General features: G+C 42.4%; 1 protein-coding gene across 5 annotated transcripts in view; it reads left to right on the forward strand.

The window, feature by feature from the left end:
- GTF2E1 (general transcription factor IIE subunit 1) overlaps window positions 1-20,020 on the forward strand; it is a 59,160-nt gene extending 39,140 nt beyond the window's left edge. For 4 of the 5 annotated variants that reach the window (XM_026065491.1, XM_026065493.1, XM_026065494.1 and 1 more), the window contains 3 exons: window positions 8,881-9,082; window positions 13,816-14,060; window positions 17,839-20,020. In XM_026065491.1, coding sequence (XP_025921276.1) covers window positions 8,881-9,082; window positions 13,816-14,060; window positions 17,839-18,269 — 878 coding nt within the window. In that variant the 3' untranslated portion in view covers window positions 18,270-20,020. The remainder of the gene's footprint in view (window positions 1-8,880; window positions 9,083-13,815; window positions 14,061-17,838) is intronic. The other variant, XM_026065495.1, reaches the window with a different exon arrangement.
- The last annotated feature ends 394 nt before the right edge of the window (window positions 20,021-20,414 follow it).

Below are 20,414 nucleotides of genomic sequence, written 5' to 3' on the forward strand. Positions count from 1 at the left end.
CCTACTGAGTGCACCATCTTCTGAGAAAACTTCCCAATCTCACTTCTTTTTACCTCTTGCTTCCTTCTGCAGGCTCTGGCTGCAGCGCTGAACCCTGGATTATGCACAGGGGGCCGCACAGGTGGGCTCTGGCTTGGCTGTAATCCTTTCCTGGCCGTGGGAAGTGACCCTCCATTACTTGGCCCAGTTTGGGGTGTCCCATTTGGCATGGCTAGTTTTTGCAAGGAAGGGGCAACAGATGATTCATCTGAGAGGAAAGAAGTACTTGTACATGAAGGCTTTTTTAAAAGGTGTAGCATTAAGGGAAGAGAACAGGGAGTGGCATGACTGTACAGAATAGCTAAAGGTACAAAAAGGGTACATGGATATTCCAGTTTTCTTGATTGTAGCTAACAAATGAGGCTTCATGAGTTAAAATGTGAAAAATATGAAAATATGAAAAAGTTTAGTAGGTTCATAAAAATACTTTGTAATGCAGCAAAGCTTGTGAGACTCCCAGTCAAAGGATATGTATGCAAGTAAGTCTCAGAAAGGGATCGGTTACCTTTTGTGTAACTGAGAATACTATTTAATCAATTAGAAAATACTAACTTGCATCATCCTTCATAGTCCTAGCAGAATATGAATCCCAAGAAGTCAATTGGAGAGAAACCCCATTCTTGTCACATACTACTACATATATTGGCTGTGCTAGGGCACATTTCAAAAACTGCAGGCTGGAATGTGATCTGTTACACCAGGAAACAGCAGATTTTGTGAATGTTGCCCCTCAGCTATTCCAGACCTCCGGGAGGGAGGATAACATGACGTCTGTTCTGATACAAGACTATCTTTGTTGTTAAGTAACCGGCATCTGCAAAACCTGTGTCGTTCATTGCAAAAGGCCTCCAAAGTCTCTCATAAAATGAAAAGGAAAAAGTAGACAGAAGAGCAGCTTGTCCTCGTTGTTTTGGCCAGTTTTGCAACACCATTGAGTAGAACTCTAGAAACAACAGGCTGTCCCGGAGCTCGCTGCCTTGCTTCCTCCTCCGGAGTCCTGCTGTTGCCAGCAGCTGCCATCAGACTTTCAAGGCCTGCCACTGTTTGAAGCACCATTATGGAAATGCACGCTTTTGAATTACCCTGGTAGCCTTTCAAATAGTGCCTTGGGATTATGGTTTAAGCATTTCATTCTTGCTCTTTGTTCTTAAATAGATGTCCTGTGTGTACATGAGCAGATTTGCACGAAACCCAGAGCCTCAACAGCCACAGCACATTCCCCTGTGTAACCTTCCTTTTAACTGGAATTTATTATAATGAGAAAAATTGCATTAATTTTTTTTTTTATTAATATGCCTTGTTCTCTGTTGGCGGCCCTGGTAGCTTTGGGGAGGAAGCTCATGCAGTGGGGAGTTTTTCTTGCCACATGGCAGTACTGAATAGAATTTGAAAGAAAATGGGTTTTGTTGTTGGCATTTCTGAGCCATCTTCTATGGAAATGGAACCCCTTTCTGACTACAAGTAATGTAGTAGGTGTGTCAGAATTGTAAATCCCTCTCCTCTGGGAATCTGCTGTACTAAAGGGGGTCAGTAGTTGTAGCAAACAAGGAAGAATAAATCTCTTCCAGAAAGTCAGAAGTGCTGATGTGGTTTAGCAAAGTGACCTCAGACATGGGAGTTATTTCTTGTTTGCCCTTGGCTGAAACAGGGGGGTCTTCATCAAGTCTCTGAACATCTCTGTGCTTCTGTTTCTCTATCCCTAAATATTTGAGATTTTCAAGGAAAAAAAAAAAAAGCTGTCCTTATGTATTCTGAATGAAGGTGTTGTTGCCAAGGGTGTTTTATCATACTAATTCCTATTTGTCTTGTTAACAGAGGGGTTCATTTTGTGCTGAGAGGGTCCAGAAGAAGTGCTGGACACTATTTGTGGCCATTCGTAATAACACTGTCATACCATCATTTTTCCAGATTATCTCTAGGATAATGTAACTGCTTGAGTAAAGATGCACTCTGCAGCTTAACAGAGAGACTTTATGTTTCCAGGACTGCCAGTCCCTCAATTTTTATACATTTACCCGCTGCTCTCAGAGAGAATAAATAATACATGTTATAATAAATAAATATGCACTGGCTAAGTGAAGTTTCCCTGTGATTATAGTAAGACACTGCTTGATGGCAATTATAGAATATATTTCTCTCACCATTTGCTAATACTGCTGTGTGTTTAAGAGTATGCCTTTCTCTCTTTCTTTGTTGTATTTGAGTTGCCATCTTGTTTTTATTTTTTAAACAAGTTGTTTTGATCATTTTTCCTATGGTGGAGAATTGCAGTTTTGAACCCTCTTAAACACATTTCTGGCAGTATTACCTCATCTGAATCAGAAATAGTGCTACTGCATAAGTGCCCTTATATACTGTCTGCTACATATATATTTCAATAATAGAAGCTTTGAAAAGAAATTGATTAACATTAATCCCAATGAAATGCTTACACCCTCCCAAACCTGTTACAGATGTGTGCTGATCATGCTTTCTGGGCAGCACCTTCCTGTGTAATTTTCAGTTCTTTACTTTCAGGTATCACCAGCCTGTTCTGGCTTTGCTCTGTCTGTTTCTGGGCAATGTTATGCATCTCAGTTGCAATATAACTTGCTTTCTGGATAGTTAAGAATTTTAAAGCAAGCTTTTCCAGAATGCCAAGATAAAGCCTGATGCATTTTAGGTTTGAATGGCAAAGCTAGATGTTTCATTCTGGAATTTAGGTTACCAAATCTTTCCTAAATGCTGACTTTTCCTGCACAAGGTCCAGTGTGTGTCCTTGTACCGTAAGGACCTCTTTACAATAGCATGTGCATTGGACTGTCTGGCATTCCAGACAAGACTAATATAAAAACATACACTTTCTGTGTCACATTTCAAGCGAGAGCACTGCAGTCAGCTTTGGGCAGTGGAATGCCCTCAAGAGCTTGAGATCTGGTGGACCATGAAACCTGTCTCAGAAAGATGAGATGTGGCATTATTAGTTTTTATGTAACAGCGTGCTCTGTAATTGGCTTTTTAATGCATATAGAGGAATACTGAATTACTTGCAGAGAGGGTGGTATTGCTGTGGTATGCAGGAGAGATTATTTGGTGGGTTTGTCTATTTTTTGCCTAAAACAACTGGATTTTTGCAAGTCAAACGTGAATATAAATGTGCTTGGGACAAATACAGGGAGAGGAGAGGGATGGGTCAGGGGAAGGCTACAAGATGAAATTAACAGGAGAGAGACTCATCTTTCCTTGGGGGCAGGGACCTGTTTCTCACTCAGACATGTTGGGTTGCTTTCTCATTGAGATGCTAAGGACCATTTAATGAAGGCTGAGAAGTCCATTTAAGTCTGAGAGTCACTGAAGATCAACAGCTCCTAAAGTCTAATCTGCATTATCTATAATCCAGTTAACTGTCAACTCTTTAAACAATTCAGCTGTAATCAACAATTAGCTCTGTTACTAACATGGTCCATTCAGGTCTTTAAAACTCTCTTTGCTTCAGTTTAATCCCTCAGGTGGCTACTTCTAGTAGGTGAGTATCCCTGTATCCTAACATGAAGTATGTTGTGGTAAATAATGATCCAGATTTGTTGTAGCCACTCAACCTGCTATTTCTGTCTTTAATGATTCAGGAGAGAAATTCCTTCAGGTGCTGTCATAAATAGTCCTCTGAATCTTGAAAATCAATGAGAAATAAAAGGAAGTTAATTTTAGTCTGCACTTACAGCACTGCCTATTACTTAGGTTGCTCAGTATTTCCATTATATGATCTTGGATTGTTTGGGAGGGGAGGGGGTAGGAATTGCTCTCGTTTTCTTGTTTTGTTCATAACTTTGTCAAAGTTGCAGAGTTTTTTCATTCTAGGTATCCTCCTAAATGCATAATCCCCCCATCTAGGTATCCCCCCATAAATATATGTTGCCAAAAAATAGCGTGGCTGTTTTGAAGGATGGGGCTAAGAAAGCAGATGAGACAGGAGAAACGTATCTCATTGCCTATATTATAATGTTTTGAATGACAGATTTTGTTGTGAAAAGTTGTTTTATCTCTCTGGTTTGAATCAGGAAATTGATCTGATGACAGGCTGGGGCTCAAATTAAGAATAGGATTAACAGATCAAAAAGCATGTGTAAGAGTGCCACAGGAGAGGGAAGAAGTTGAGATTGGAAAAAGGAGCCCAGGAAAAGAAGGTTGGACAGGGAAGTCTGAGGAAGTGAGAAACTGTAAAGTCCAGACTGAGAAAGCAGGCGTGTAAAAGCAGGACTAGGGAGTCTAGGACTTGCTAGTAAGGAGAATAGGACCATCAGTGTTTCAGAGCGGGGAAAAGCCAGGAACTGGGACAGGAAGAGATGGGAGGAGGTGGGTAGACAACATGAGGCTTGGGGCTAACAAGTAGAGTAGTTGGAGCCCACAAAGCACATTTCCTTCAGGAAGCTGGAGCAGAACCCAAGGTCCCTCACTCTCATCGTCCCTTTGTTTCCAGCAAGCAAGCTGGCAAGGCAGCCTGCTTCCCCCTACAGCTGGTCCATACAGCACTAACAGGTTGTCATCTTCTCTGTTAATTTATTCAATCAAATAGCAGAGGTCTATGCGGAACTGAAGGCTCCAGACCTGCTGGTTAACCATATGGGCATTGGCAGAACATCACATGGCGATTTGTATTTTTCTGGTTTCCCGTTCGTAAGAACCTAGGACACTTCTGTCCTTTTCTCAGAATCTTCATAGTGTCTTTTTCTTGTCAAATGAAGCACACAAGGTTAGGAAGTGCTGCGTATTGCGTATGCATCCTGTAACTTGTTCTCTACCACATAGATTTTTTTCCACAAAACTTGTCATTCACTTAGTGAGAGAGACGAGCTATGAACATCTAATGGTCCCTTGTCTAGTCTGCTGCAGAAGAAGGAAAGATGCTCAGTGTAAGAGATGGGGAATTACTAGAAGAAAATGGCTGTGGTAGCCCCAGAAACATGGTCCAATTCTCCAGGGCAGCTGAGGTCCTGTGTTGTGCTGGACTAGTCATTTCACGCTAAACTTTTTGAAGACTGTCATTAGCAGTTGTTCCTAACTCATTTGAGGTTCCTGATTCTAAAGCCCGGAAGATGATTTGTAAAAATACTGTGTGCTCATTGCTGTAACAGAAGTTTCAGAAAAGCATTTCTTAGGCATCTCAAATCAAGTACTGCTCAGATCAGCAGATACTTCTGAAATTGTGCCATCTGTGCCTTAGTTCACCCTCCACATAATGGTTATAATGCTACTTCTAAAAGAAGGTTGTAGGCGGTTTTGAAAATAAATTAGCTTAATGCTTTGTTACACAGTGGAGAATAAAGAATTAGATGAGGTTGAAGGCTGGAGCAATAAAAATGGGCTGAAAGATTAGTATGAAGTACAATGTCCTGCACCTAGCATCTAACAGAAACTTCTCCTGTAAACCTGGAGTTCATCAACTAGTTTCCTACAAAGGAGGACGAAATATCTGGGAGTATTGCTTATTTAGCCTTGCAAAATGAAAGTGGAAGAGAGGGTATGACAGCAAGTGTAAAAATACCTAAAGGACTAACAAGAGGGTGGGAGCTAGCTGAAGTGAGGGACGATTTTTAGCACAACAGTAAATAGGTTTGAAAGGAATGGGAAAAAATGTAGGTTGAAAATGAAAGTGATTTTAAGTATCAGAGGAGTGTGATTGTGGGACAGTATCCCAAAGGAGAGAGTGGAAGGAAAACACCTCATTGGGCTGAAGATGCCACTTGATCCCTTCGAGAAAGGGTGTGAGCAGATCCTGGACTCAGACTCAGGCAGCTGTGGCTAATTAAACCTGTATGCTTGGGATAAGCCAAACTGAAGCAGTGTGAGCACTGTTAATTCTGACATCTCCTAACTTCTGAGAGTGCTCCTCTTTGCACCCTCCCCCTTAACGTAGGATTTTTTGTGTACAATAGAATTGCAGCAGGTGTAATACCAGTGTTTGGGCACTGTGTCTCTAATGCATGTGGACAGTTGACCTTTTCCTTTTCTTGAGTGAAATCAAGTCAGTAGGAATTATCTCTAAGTATTCTGGCCCTATGCTTTAGAGCTTGAGCTACAGCTTAATCCTAGTATGCCTTGGGGAGCCAGATTACCAATGTATCTGTCGTTGAGAGTCTAGGAGCAGGTGAGATCTCTTTCAGATGGCTAGTTTTTTTTTTTTAACGTGCAGAGAAATCTCTTGAGCACCTGAGCATGGAATTAATAAATGTGCATGGGAAGAAGAGGATGTATGTGCTCTCCTTTAGTATTTCCAGGGTGCAGGAAAGCCTCATGTTTGTTTGCCCCAGGATAGCTGCTTGTCCTCGTTTATGCAACATATTGTAATGGAAAAGCTTCGGTTGTATCAAGGCTGAAGGAAAAAATATATCATCAGAGTGGAACATTGCACCCATCACAGCCTTTGGATGGCCTCCACTTCGTGTTAGTCATATGCAGTACTTATTTGGAAGGAACATGTGTCAGTGCTGATGTGATGTGCCATGTCATAAAAGCTCTGGTGACATTTTTTGACCTCTTAACATCCAGCAAAAGAGATTTGTAACACATAAATGCCATCTGCCATGGCAAAGCAGCTTCTCACTTCTCTAATCGTAGATGCCTCTTATGAAATGCTGTGTCACCTTGAAAAAAATCAGCATATTAATGGAGGAAGCTTGTCAGTTCAATCATTCCCAGATTCTTTACATAATTCAGCTATTAACTTTTTATTTTCTGCTCATTGGGAACCCTAAGCGATAGAAGTTGCAGCAAATCCATCATAGCTTTAGGAATTCTGTTTCATTAGCGCTGTATTTACTTTGTGATTTTTAGGTACTCTGAGTTGGAACCATCCTCTCTGTGTTCATAATCTTTTGCAAATACTCGTGGGGATCCTGAGTGGAAGTGTGAAAAGTCTGAGCTGTCTCAGGAGCAGGACTTTAAGGGGGGTTGTAAAAAGAGAGGAGGGTTTTCCTCATCAACCTGCGTTTGTCTGTTCACTTAGCCCATTATGGGAACCGAGATGTACTAATTATTTTTAAATGATGCAAGTTGTACAGATTGGTCAGACTGATAGCCTCAGCTAGAGGATAAAGAGACCAAACTTGGGCTTCACTCTTAACCAGCCTGACTGCTTATATAACATACAGTTTCTGAATCAGTAGCGGCAATTTTTACAGCCAGAAAAAACAAGCACAGTGTTTTATGCTTGGATGGGAGAGAAGAACACTTTATCCACTTGTCCTTTACTTTGCATGCCACTGTTGTTGGCCACTCTAGCTTTTACAGGTAGACAAGACAAACTTTCTAAAAAGATAGTTTATTTCAGGAAATGTGTACATTTTACAGGCCACGCATACAACATGCTTGGATGAGATGTGCCAGGGTAGAAAACTGCATTTATACAGTCTGTGTTGAGAGCTGCAACAGCTTCTACCTCCTGTCATAAACAGTGCTTTAAAGTGTTTTCCAAGCACTACGCAAGCATTGTCTAGCCCTCGCAGCCATCAGTGTAGAAGATAGGTGTGTGTTTTAAGTGACAAGACTAGCAAATCTGGGTAAGCAGCAAAACAAGATACCAGAAGTCGTGGCTTGCAAGCCTGTTTTGTTATATCATGCCTCAGTGCCTTGGGCAAACCCCATTCTTTTGATTGTGTTTATACATCGCATCAATGATGTAGCAGGCTCCAACACGGATTGTAATACTGATTTTTATACATGAACTTAGTATTTCCCTGATGCGACCTGTCCTTGGGCTCCCTATGAGTTAAAAGGTATCTTTTTCCTTTCTTCGTTAAAGTATTGAGAGATGATGCTAGATATGTAGAGGTGCCACAGAAAGGATAAATAAAAAAAATCACACAGGGACAAGAGAAATCCAGAGGTCTCTGGGCGTAGCTCTGGATCTAAGTGTTCTAGGGAGGCAGCAGCACTTTCTCAGTCCAGCACTTGGAAGGATAAATCATTACGCTGTGCTACTGCCCTCGTACTGGACCAGATGGCAGAGTCCCACTGTGCATGCGCTTCCCTAAAGTTCCTACTCACAGATGGACCAGTGAAACCAAAAAGCCTGCTGTGCACAGGTTCAGGAGGTCTGCTGTAGCTGCATTGCCATGCAGCCATTTCAGTTGCCTTGTGTTTAACCTGTTTTTATAGATCTCGATGAGGTCTGTAAAACAAGCTTATTCTTAATTGCCATTCATGTAATTCTTAGCTTGTCATTAATTTGAGGAAGTTAATATGGGGATGAGGTGGGATATACTTTTGCATTTGCTACTCTGCAGTAATGACTATTCTGCATGCTTTGGCCCTGCAGCAGAAAGAGAAGCCATCTTTTCTTGCATTTGCTGCAGAGTGAAAATGGTTATACTGGCAGTTATTGCAGAGTAGTTAGTGCAGTGTAAAACTACACCCTGCTTCACTGCCAAATTAACTTGTTCATGTGGTCATACCTATAGAAATAGCAGTGCAAGCACCTGAAACAGATGACATTTGAACTACTAAGAATATATTGTGAAGCTTTGTATCACAGCCCAATAGTGGATGGCATTTAAAATGTGTGGCAAGGAAGCGGGTGTGTGAGATTCAGAGATGTCTCAATAGTGGTACTGCAACCCATCTGGGCTTTTTTGAGAGAGAAACTGTACCCCAAGCTGAGTATCACTGGATGACATCAAAGTGCTTGCTTTGTTTTCTGTTTAAATAATAACCAGGTGCACTGTGTGTGGGAAGGGAATTGTCAGAGTGAGAAAAGCTATTTAGCATCAAGCTAAGAAAACAGCAAAGCATTGCTGTTAAAAATACGGTGTAAAGAGCTGGGCCTGTTGCTTTTCTTCCAATGCTTAGCAACTTTTTTTGTTTTAGGAACTTTCCGCTGTACTTTCTGTGAGACTGAAGTGGAGGAAGATGAGTCGGCGATGCCCAAAAAGGATGCCAGGACACTCGTAGCAAGATTTAATGAACAAATTGAGCCTATCTATGTGCTGCTTCGGGAGACAGAAGACGTTAACTTAGCCTATGAAATCCTCGAGCCAGAACCCACAGAGATTCCTGCCCTGAAGCAGAGGTGGGAATGGGCCCTGTCTTCTCTGACTGCACTGCTTCCTTGCAGCACACTCGGCTGCTCTGTGAGGCTTTCCCAGACCTTGTGCAGCTTGCTGGCTGCAGTGAGGACTTGCTTGTTTAGGACTAGCTATGCAAGCAACTGACAAATTCCCTAAGGAATGTATGGTTTATAAGGAGGTAAAGGGCTGCAACCATTTTTTACTAAGCCAAGCAGATTCCTAGTCTTCTATGGGGTGGGGAACTCAAACTGTCTGCTGCTTGCTAAGCTGCAGATTGTATGTTTTCCAAGCCCCAGTATTTAAGAAGAACTGCAAGCTGCAGCCACTTTGCAAAGTTCTGTACATACTGTCTAGTCTCCAGAATGTATTTTGGCTACCATTTCTGATTTTCTCCTACTTGTTACACACCACTTCTTTTTTGGGGGAGGCCATGTTATAGTCAAGGACTCTTTAAAATGGGAAATGGCATTTTCTTTCAGAACCTTCCTAGCTGTACAAAACCAGATGATTTTTACATAATGCAGAAAGATGCAAGGAGCTGTCAGTTTTGTCAGCTATGGTGAAATGTGATGCGCTTCTCTCTGTTTAAAAAATAATAATTAAACACACAAGAAAAAAGGTATGTACTATGGAGTAAAGCATTCCCACAATGCCTTTAGTTAATGGGAGAGCAGGCAGGAGGGTACTCCTTTTTCTCTTAGGCTAACCTTGAGAGAGAATGTACCTTATATATTCATGCTAGACTAAATCATGTCATAAAAATGCTTTGTCTATTCATTGACTTTTTCTAGCCAAGAATGTAGCTAATTTTGCTCATCATCTGATGGAAAAACAGAAGCAATACAGAGATGGGGAACAGATCTTTCAAGGTCACTCAACATGTCTTTGTTGATACAGGGCAACTTTGAAGCAAGCCTTTATTCCCAAGTTGAATCACTAGACTTTGCTTTAAAAACCCTTTTCTGTAGTTTAGAACTGGGATAACCCCACCGACAAGAGAGTCCTTTCTCAGTCTTCCCCATGGCTACCTTATCTATGTGCACAGAAAATTAGCACAGCAGAAGCCTAGTGAAGTCCCATGATTAAACAGCAGCACCCACTTACTTGACTCTTAAATACTTAAAAAACATTGTAAATGATTAATTACTCTGTGCAAGGCGTAACAAAATAAACAGGCAGCTTTTTAAATGCTTACTTGAACACAACTTGCTTCAGCACATAGAATGATTTAATTATTTATTAACCCTTATTAATTCAACGCAACTAATTGCATGAAAGTGCTGCTGTGAGATTTTTGAAAGAAGTGCCAAACCCTGGGTTATTTATTCTTTCCATTTTATAGAGTCTTCATTACTGAAATCATTGACAAAACTGACATTCAATGTTTCTGAATCAAACAAAAAGCTCATAAAGTTCCTGCGTCTTCTCTTTGCACAGACACAGGCAACTTCATGGGTTTTCAGGAGAGTTTTAGCTCTAGCTGACTACACTGAACTTGCCTGTCATTCACCTGCCAGGAGAAACCAGTCAGATCTTCATTTATGTCTTTCTAGGAAGCTGTCGATTTTGTTAATCTTGGCAGAGCATAAATTTGCCCCACAGAGGTTTCATAATAAACCTGCTTTACTGAAGCCGTTCTCCATGACTTTCTAAAACAGATGTTTTTTAATATTCCTGCATTTTCTTTTGTCAAAATGGCAGGACTTCATGTAACATAAATCTTCACTGAATTAATTCTTTGTGGTCACGCTATCAAGGACCATGGGTCCCTTCCTGTTAAGTTGAAGGTCTTAAGAGCAGCTAAATGAGAAAGTGTTTTATTTCAAACACAGCACAAGAGAGTTGTTCCCATTTTGCAAGACCTTTTCCAACAGTCTGCACAGGTTTGAGATAAAATTTGAAGCTGTTTTCCCATTGTACAATGTGGTTTCTGTGGGCCATACCTCAGCTGTGTCAAGGGTTATTTATGTCACCCTTAAAGCTGGCTTAACCACTCATTGAAAGAGACCATCAGGGTAGAGAAACCTATGGGTAGCAATGCAAATACAGCCAGATCTGAGCCACTGAGCTGCCACTGTCTGAACAGTCTCTAGTTGCAGGATGGCCATGCAAAGTCTAGAGCTAGGGGAAAAAACAGATCTTGGATCTTAAAGAGAGGTTATTAAAAGAGTTCACTCCCTTCTGCTCTGAGTGCTCCTTTAAAGCAGTTTGCACATCTGGCCTTTTGCTGGTGTCTGATCTGTGGTGTTTAATCCAGTGTTTTGGAATAGGGGTGCTGAATAATATTATTTCTTGCAGTAAAGGGGTATTTCCCTGATCATATAGTCTTGAGAGGCTGCTCACTTCTAGTAACAGCATCATTGAAGCTGCAGTTGCACAGACAATGAAATAAGTTGAGACTTGTTGTTTACATTCCTACAAAGCTCACCAGAGGTCAGGGAGTAGACAGCAACTTCCCACAGCTTTTGGTCACAGAATGCTCTGTCTATGACTTAATCACTTAGATTGTTCCATGTAGATGTGGCACATTGGCATACATGATTTAAAGTAAATTACACTGTAGGTTTCTCTTATAGTTGTTACTTTCCTTTTTAAAATGTTCTTGGTATCTTGGAATAAGTGTTTTGCTGCTAAATGATGTTGCGTAGGAGAAAAGTCCATTTCAAATACACTGATGGGAACCTCTGTGCAAAAGTTTAATTAGGCATTTCCTGGCCCTACTGCATATTTAGCTGTCAAGCTGCAGTCCTAGAGAGGGAGGGCTTGAGGGAGAGTTGCATTGTGTATCTTGTGGGGAAAGTGGATTACATAAAATTGTCAGAGAAACGCTAGATACAGATTTCTATTGTGTGGGAAGCAGAGTGGTGCTTTTCACAAAACACATGCCTATCTTGGAAACCTGAAAGGTATGAGCACTTGAAATAACACTCCGGGAAGAAGGTCTCTGTGCGGTTCCTTAGGTTATATAAGTGATATATGTGCATAAATCTTTTGCTTCTGCCCAGAAATTGGAGCTTGCTGTCAAGCTTTCCTAGTGGGGCTGGCTGTGGGAGAGAACCAGACAGTTAGTGTGTGGATACATACTAACACAAATGTTGTGGAGTATTTTGCTAACAGATCCCAACCAACGCACCATTAGGAGGTTGTCCATAGCCCTCAATCCAGACTGAGACTGAACACACCAATATTTATTTTATTTGAGGAAGCAGAACGATCACCTACCTGCATATTTTTCCCTTATTGTTTACCCCTGAAAATCCCGCAGACTTAGCTCATTAAGCAGTGGTTGAGTCCTTACTGAATTAAAAAATTGCTTATTACTCAGGTCTTCTCCAACTGCAACCTTATTTTAAGTTTCTCCTTTGGAGGAAGGGTTGTTGAGTAGATAGCAAATGAACTGTGCTCCCTGACAACAACTATCGGTTCAGTTTCAAAGCTGGCAGCAGAACAGGAACCCTGTTAGTACCCTTGATTGATTTGCTCTGGACAAGAGGAGGAATCCAGGCAGATCTGGGAGAAGCCATAAATACCATTTACAATCAGATGACTGAAATTATATGGTGTCCAGTACAGGCTGAGAATAGGCTCAGTCTTCAGTGGATCTGTTTCTTTGAGAAGATGAAATACTGTTTTGAGGTAGAGGAATGGTCATGTTTGGCTTTCTCTACCACAAAAGCAGTGAGTTTCCATTCTGCTGCTTTTCCTGATTAATCCATATGTAAAAGCACAGGCCAGAGAGTATTTTGGGCTCACTGCAATCACTGTGCAGAAAATACTCCACCTGATGTCCTCTTTCCATCAGATCCAAGCAGGACTGTTTCCTTTCTTCCTCAGTCTCCTGAACTAGATGGGAGCCTAGAGGAAAATGTGCAGGCTGCAACTCCCCTCAGAAAAGGCAGGATTGCTAAATTCTGACTGTCGGCCCCTTTACAGCAGTCCTCACCTTCCTTTCTGCTGCTTTACCACTGTGAAGACACTTCTGTCTAGCATCTTCCTACACACCATCACCATACAAAACCCTTTGCCCTGCCCTAGTCCTCTGGCTTGAAGGTGCCCTCTCTTCTTTCCCTGTCCAGATTCCTCAGTCCTCCCAAGGCCGTGTCTGTGGATAGTACAAATCTTGTGCATAGCACAGGAGATATGGCTTCACTTGGTAATTTTTGCAAGTGCATTGTCACTTGCAATTCAAGCAGGGGTTTGAACTCTGTTTTTCATGGTGAATTAACTCCTTCATGAGTCCTGTGATTAATAACAGTTCACAGATCTGAGCTTGCTGGGTCTCTGGGCCTATCAACTGACTTGGTTAAACTTCAGTGTTATATTTTATTCAGCATAGTGAAAGGACAAAAAGAGACTTTTATACCTGATTGCTGCTCAATTATGTTTTGCTGCTGTGACTTTTATTTCAGGGTATTCTGGGATGAAACTAGGCTGATTTGTTTGTTTTTACATAAGTGCCTCTACAGTCTTAATGTTGCCTCTGCTTTCCAGTGTATTTTGTAGAAGTTTTCATGACTTCATGTAGGGTTTCCAATTAGAGACCCCCCCAAATTCCCCAAACCAGCAAGCTGTCATAGAAATTTCTGGCACCACATGTAAGAAATGAGAATAGAAGTTTTCGGTGCAGATCACAGGAGCTAGCTAATCATAGTTTAAGTTATGCATTGCAACACTGGCCAGGAAAGGGCTTACTCTGAATGGTCTAACTGTTTTTATCCCTTTGACTTTTATACAGCAAGGAGCGTGCTGCTGCTGCTGGTTCAGGGACAGCTGGCCTTACAGGTGGGCACCATCGGGAAGCATGGACTACAAAAGGACCCTCATATGAGGACTTGTATACCCAGAACGTTGTCATCAGCATGGAAGACCAAGAGGATCTTAACCAGTCTGCAAGTGAAGGAAAGCCAGCCAGAGAGAGGCCAATTTGGCTGCGGGAGAGCACAGTGCAGGGGGCTTATGACCCTGATGAAATCAAAGATGGTAAGAAAATTCACAGAGAAGTGCTTCTCTGTTTATGTGATGCTCTTGGAGTGTGGTGAAAAATGTATGCCCCTGTGTATGTACAGCTGCTGCTCCCAACCCTCCAGATTTTATCTGCTCCCATCTACTGTGCAAAGTACCTGTGTGTAGGTAGATGTAAAAAATCCTGATTTATTAGATCAAGCATTGAAATCTAGGTCAGTAAAGCTGAGCTGCCCACAGAAATATGTTTGGGCTTCTGAAATGTTAATTATCTGTTACCTCTTCCTGTAGCTTCAGTAACATACATTCTTCTGTCTTCGGAGTTATTTGGTTTTGGATGAGGGTCTTTCAGCTTCATCTGGAAAACTGACTGCCAATGCAACACTGCTGGAAAATAACATTTAAATTGTATTTGGTGACTCTGAAGCACGCCAAATCTATCAGCAGTGTTTTTGCATTCCCAGCCTCCTTCTTGCCATTTATTTTTCAAAATGTTTTATATGAAGAAGAGTATGTCAGAAATATTGCTTCTGGGAGTATGGTAGGAGAATCTGTCACCGTGGCAGGTGAGTCATTATTGCTTTCCATTTGTTTCTCCCCATCTTTGCTTTTATTTTCATTCATATTGGGTCAAATTGTCCGTAGATCACAGCCAAGATCTTCTACCCACTAGTAGAAAAGCTGTGCTTTGAAAAGTTTGCTGTTTAAGCTTATACACTGAAAATAGGAAATAGACCTCTTATCATTTTTATGAGGGTGAATCAGCAGAATCTTCCAAGTCACTTGAGAATTATAGAATGAAACTGGTGATGCTCTAGGAAAAGAAAATGGCAAAATGGAGTCATGTACATAAACATGACACTGGAATCATTCCTTTCCCAGTGTGATCCTCAGGAGAAGAGATGAAAGGAGTACTGTAGGTATGGGGGAAGAAAAGAAAATGGATGCAAAATAACAGTCAGGAGATATCTAATGATCTTGTTTGCATATAACTCCTTTAAAACAAATGGATCCCAAGCATTTTCCAAACAGATTGAACAAACTGAGGTGATTGAAAGAACCTCCTCCTGCAGTCTGTTGCAGATGTTGTTGTTACTCACCAGCCTAGTTTCTCACCCAGTTTTTCTGGTAGACATTTGATTTACCTGTACTTTTAAATTGGCTCCTTGAGATGCATTTTAGTGTACACAGCATAAAGGTTTCTCAAATGCCACTGAAGGACCTGGAGGGGGAGTACATCCTCTGCTTACAGCACAGTGGCATCACTGCTTAATCTTCATAACTACTGGAGATCACAGAGGGAACTTATGGACCTAGCCTGAAGCTGCTGTTGGAACACATCTACAGGGCTCTCAGACAGCATAAGCATGAAGGAAGAAAATTTGGGGTCACTGGCAGAAAATGTTCCCTGGCTGGGTCTGGCAGGAACAGTTTTTACAGAAGGAGGCAGCTCCGCTCCCGAGCCACAAAGTGAGACTCACAGTGCTAACCCAGACTGCTGTTGCTTCACAGCTCTCAATGCAATAGCCCATGATGTTAGTACCCGTATGGGTTGGCAACAGCCCATGCATAACAAAACCTGAATACCCTCTTTGGTTGCAGCCACTGTTGGAGAAGGGAATTGGGCTAGATGTTACTTGGTTTGAATGAGTTCAGTCATTCTGAAGTTCTTATGAAAAACCCGAGAGACCAGGCACCTCAGTGATGTTAGTTGTCTGAAGAGAGAACTGCAGAATTACTTGCTCTCATTTTCAGCTGCCAGGAAGATTGTTTCTTCCTAATATGTTGCCATGCAGATCCATGTAGTTATGATGTCTGAGTTTGACCAGAGTAATGAAGCCATAAATCATGGACCCATATGCAGCAACCTCTGTCCTGTTGCAACTACTTCAGATTCTGTAGTCTTATTTCCAGATGGTCCTAATGTGCCAAGCTTTTGATGGGACTGGCCTTAATCTGAAGAGAGCTGCATCTTCCTTCACCAAGCCAGCTGATCACATTTTAACAGCAAGTTTCTATAAACACCAAGAAAACTGTCAAAAATGAGGAAAATGTGAAGGGGGAGAAGAGAGGATTTTCCTCCGAGCAGGGACAAGACAGGAATGTAATCACACAAGAAAGTTTCTCAGCTGTGGACAAGTTAAGCATCATTTTGTGGATCACTGTGTGTTCTGATCTTGCCTTTTCCTTATATTAAACACACAGTGTGCCACATCCGACAGCTGGTCCCACTATGAGTAGACATTTAGCCCTTAGACTTGGGGACTTATGAAGGGAACACCTGCACATGCTGCTTGCTAGCTGCTTCAGTCTATACCTTTGTTATTGGCCGTGGAAACTCATTTGCCATAAAAACATGAGTCTAGTAAAGTTAGCATGGGTCTTTTGACTTTTATTTAACCGCAGAAAAGGACCAATCAAAACCAACCAAAAACTCTTACGGCTTTCAGGACTAAATGTGGAGCTTACTTCCTTAGTTTACCTGTTTCTCAGCACATTTTTGTCTCAAGTAGAAAAAAATAGCAAGTGCATTTTTGACCCTGTGGGGAAAGACTTGGATGTCAAGAGCTTGGACATGGTGATAAAACCATGAGGGTCCTGGTCTTAGAAAAGAGGGCCAGTGGCATTAATGTATGAGGGCAGAATGCCGTCACCTCAGCTCCAGTGATTGTTCATATGCAGAGACTTTTGGTGCAAGAAAGAGTTTGCCATGAGGAATCTGTCCTACTTTTTATCCCTTGTTTTTACATAAGGTTCTCTATATTTCATTTTTTATTCTGGTTTGTTGTTCTTTTTCATACTGCCTGTAGGTTTATTAGTGTTGGGTGGACTCACAGTACTCGGTAAATGTAGGACTTGGAGAGATTTCCTGTAGAAAGCCACCTCTTGAATAGAATTTTATCTTTCAAATCTGTGAACTGCAGACATCCTGCTTACCCAAACCACGTCAAGCTCTCCCAGCTTTTGTACAGCCAAGCTTACCCAAGCAGGAACACAGGCCTTGTGTCTGTCAACTGGGAAGCCACAGCCCCCTTCAAATAAGAGTTCCAGGTAGGAGACCAGATAGACCAGCCTCACCTTTGTGGCTGGGCTGCATTTCAGCTTGGAGAACAGTGTTTTAACACAGCCCTTCCACGCTGTGCTGTGCAATTTGGCTACAGGCTGTAAGTTTCATTTGCTTTGGAAGATGGTTCTCACGAGCACCATATTCCTGTAATGAACTTTTCTCCTTCCCTCCTGGTAGATGCACCTCTGAGGTTCTGAGACACTGCTCCTTTGGATGCTGATTTATAACATGTTGTTTCCTCATACTCCCTGTCTGCCTGGTTCCATCTGCTTCTCTGTCTTAATCCTTACAGACTGGGGGCTCTGCAGGGCAGAGCCTGTTTTTGGTTCTGTGTTTATAGTCAGTGCCTGGAACAGCCCAGTGTCTTCATCATCACTGAAAGTCGCCCAGGCTGTGGACATGCAACCCAGAAACAAAGGGCCAAAAAGGAAACAGCTTGTGCTTGTTCACCTATGAAACAGCCCTTCCTGGGGATTGCTCTGACAAGTGTCATCATTAGGTGCATAGTTCAGGCATTTGGAAGCCCAGATTTAGATCCTAAGGACTGCTTTCAGCTCCATAATAATGAAAGTGCTTCAGTCCAGCTAGGGGACACCTCAGTTTGACACCTCTCTGGGCAGTCTTTTAGTGACAGCATAGCGGCAAAAAGGAATAAAGATTCAGAGAGCCTTCAGGGCTGGCACCCTGATCTCTGAGAAGAAACTATTATTCCTTTGTGTCTCTTTGCAGGTGGCCGGGATCTGGATGCATTCCAGGAGCGTGAGGAGGGCCGGGCAGCTCTAGATGACAATGAGGAGGTGATGCGTGCCCTGCTTATCCATGAGAAGAAGACACCCTCTGCTTCAACAGTCACCGTCGGAGGTGCGGCTCCTCTCTCCGGTGCTAATGCCAGTGACTCCGAGAGTGAGACAAGTGAGTCAGAGGAGGAATCCCCCCCCCGCCCTGCTGCCACAGCCACCACGACATATGGGCTGGAGGATGATGAGGAAGATGAAGAGTTTGAGGTGGTGGCAGAGGACCCCACTGTCATGGTGGCCGGGCGTCCACACTCTTACAGCCAAGTGAGCCAGCGCCCTGAGCTGGTGGCCCAGATGACTCCAGAGGAGAAAGAGGTTTATATAGCCATGGGTCGACGTATGTTTGAGGACATGTTTGATTAACTGCTTCCTGCCATGGCATTTTTCAAAACATGGATTTTTAAGCCAGAAACTCCCTAGTAAAACAAGACTGAAGTGAATCTTTTCTCCCCTGCTCACGGGGACACTGGGGCTTGGACGTCCTAATCTCAGGCATCATGCCCACCAAAGGGGCATCAGGAAGGCTGCATGTGCCAAGACAGGTAGGGGAGGTCAAGTCTCAAAAGTGAGGAAGTTTGTGAGGTAAAAATCTGCTTTAGAATGCCCTGCACAGGCACTGGGTTAAACCAGTGCCTCCTCCCAGTTGTTTTGGGTCTATTTTTGTTGCAGATCCTAAGAAATTCCACATCTCTGCCCTCAGAGGATGTGAGTGCTCTGTGGTCTGATCAAAGTGCTCTACAGTGGAGGGTGTAAGTTACAGCTGCCTGTGCTGAATGGGGGTGAGGAGGGGAGAGCACTTGTCTGCTGATGAGGTTGGGCAGGGCTTGTCTGCAGGCCTGGGCACAAATAGCTTATATCTAACCTCCTGCCAGCGACGACTGGCCACAGGGCTGGTTATTTCTAAGCAGCCCTGTGGGCAGCAACCCATGTTATTTTTATTGCTCCTGTTGTCTCCTTTCTAGGTCTTTTACAGAGGGAGGTTACCGTCACAGCCATGTCTGACTCTGCAGTGTGTCCTGGCCAGGTTATGTCTGCATTGGTTTCCAGATAGTTGAGCCCCCTGGGGAGGGCAGCTGGAGATGCTAATTACAACGGAGCAATGGTACAACTGGGTGACTTGTCTGTTGTAGATAGGGGAAGAATAGGAAGCAGAGCTCTGCACCAGTTCCTTGGTGGTGGTTGTAAGAATGATCAGTTTTCAACCTGTATTTCAGCCTCAGTGTTTCAGAGCTCAGGAATTTCACTTCTCAAACTGAAAAGACAAGTATTTTCCTCCTTCTGTCAGCTCCATCCTTTACACACAAGCCTGTGTAATTGTAGGGACCTCCTAGACCAGCACCTAGAGCATGGCTTGCTTCTTCAGAGATGTTGAGCATCACTCTCCTGCATTTGAGTGGGAAATGCTCAGCACCTCAAGGTCAGAGGTAACTTGAAGCATCCAGAGTGAAAGCCTTGGCAGGCACATACAGTCACTCTTTATCACTCTTTGTAAAGAAAGCCCTCCACGGATCTAAGCTGTCAGAGCACTCTGACTTACTAGGAGATCCCTTCATTTTCCAGTACTGCTACCTATTGCTTCTCCCTAGCAGTGTCCAAACTCCAGTGTTGCAGACAGTTCATAGTGGACAGGGCTGCAGCCAAGCAGTACCAGAAAACTAGCATAGCTAGTTTTTACTTTCAGTCGCACTAGGGTTGTATCATTTTAAAAAGAATTATGCAGTTTTGAATTCTGCTTTGGCACATTCTCTTACCACAGGAAAACATTTACCAGTGCCTATAGAGCAATATCTTATTTGTAATGTTTTCTCTTTCAACGAAAGTGTTGTTTTTTTAAATTGTTGTGTTTTCTTATCCAGTGCTACAATAAAACAAAATGATAAAAGAATTGTGTGTTGCAGAGGGTAGGGCTGGTATCAAGTGCTGTTCAGTTTACATGGGCAGGGTGGATTTGCTGCTCATTGAGACTGTAAATCTGTTTTATGCTAACTAGGCTTTGTATGTTTTGCTAACCTTGTAATGCCTTCTTTGTGGTTTTGTTTTCAGCTTCTTGATATTTTGAAACACTCTTTTTTTAAAATAGTGTTTTAAATTTGCTTTTAAGTCATTTTAAAGAGGAATAAATAAACTGAAACTTCTCCCCATTGTCTGCTTCCAATCTGTCGTGTGTTTAGTTGGAAATGAGGTTTGCTTATCAGTTTGATTTACTTAATTCAAGAAAACGACTGTTCTGAGGCCCTCCTTTGAGGGAGGGACTATGTGAAATCCCACATTAAATCATTATCCTGCTTTGTTTATCCTCAGTGGAGCTTCCTTGAATGCCTCCTGGAATTCTCCGCACTCCCTTCCAGGAAGGTTATTTCATTAGATTGGTGCTCCTTCATCAGCACTCCCAGTCCTTTCCTTCATCCTGGAGGGAAGTGTATGCTGATGACAGAGGTCTCACAGTCATCTTGTTGCCAGTTAAAATGGTACTATTGCATAGCTTGGCTTCCAAGATCTGATATCACG

This window comes from Apteryx rowi, unplaced genomic scaffold, assembly GCF_003343035.1.
Source record: "Apteryx rowi isolate R43461 unplaced genomic scaffold, aptRow1 scaffold_228, whole genome shotgun sequence".
NCBI lineage: Eukaryota > Metazoa > Chordata > Aves > Apterygiformes > Apterygidae > Apteryx > Apteryx rowi.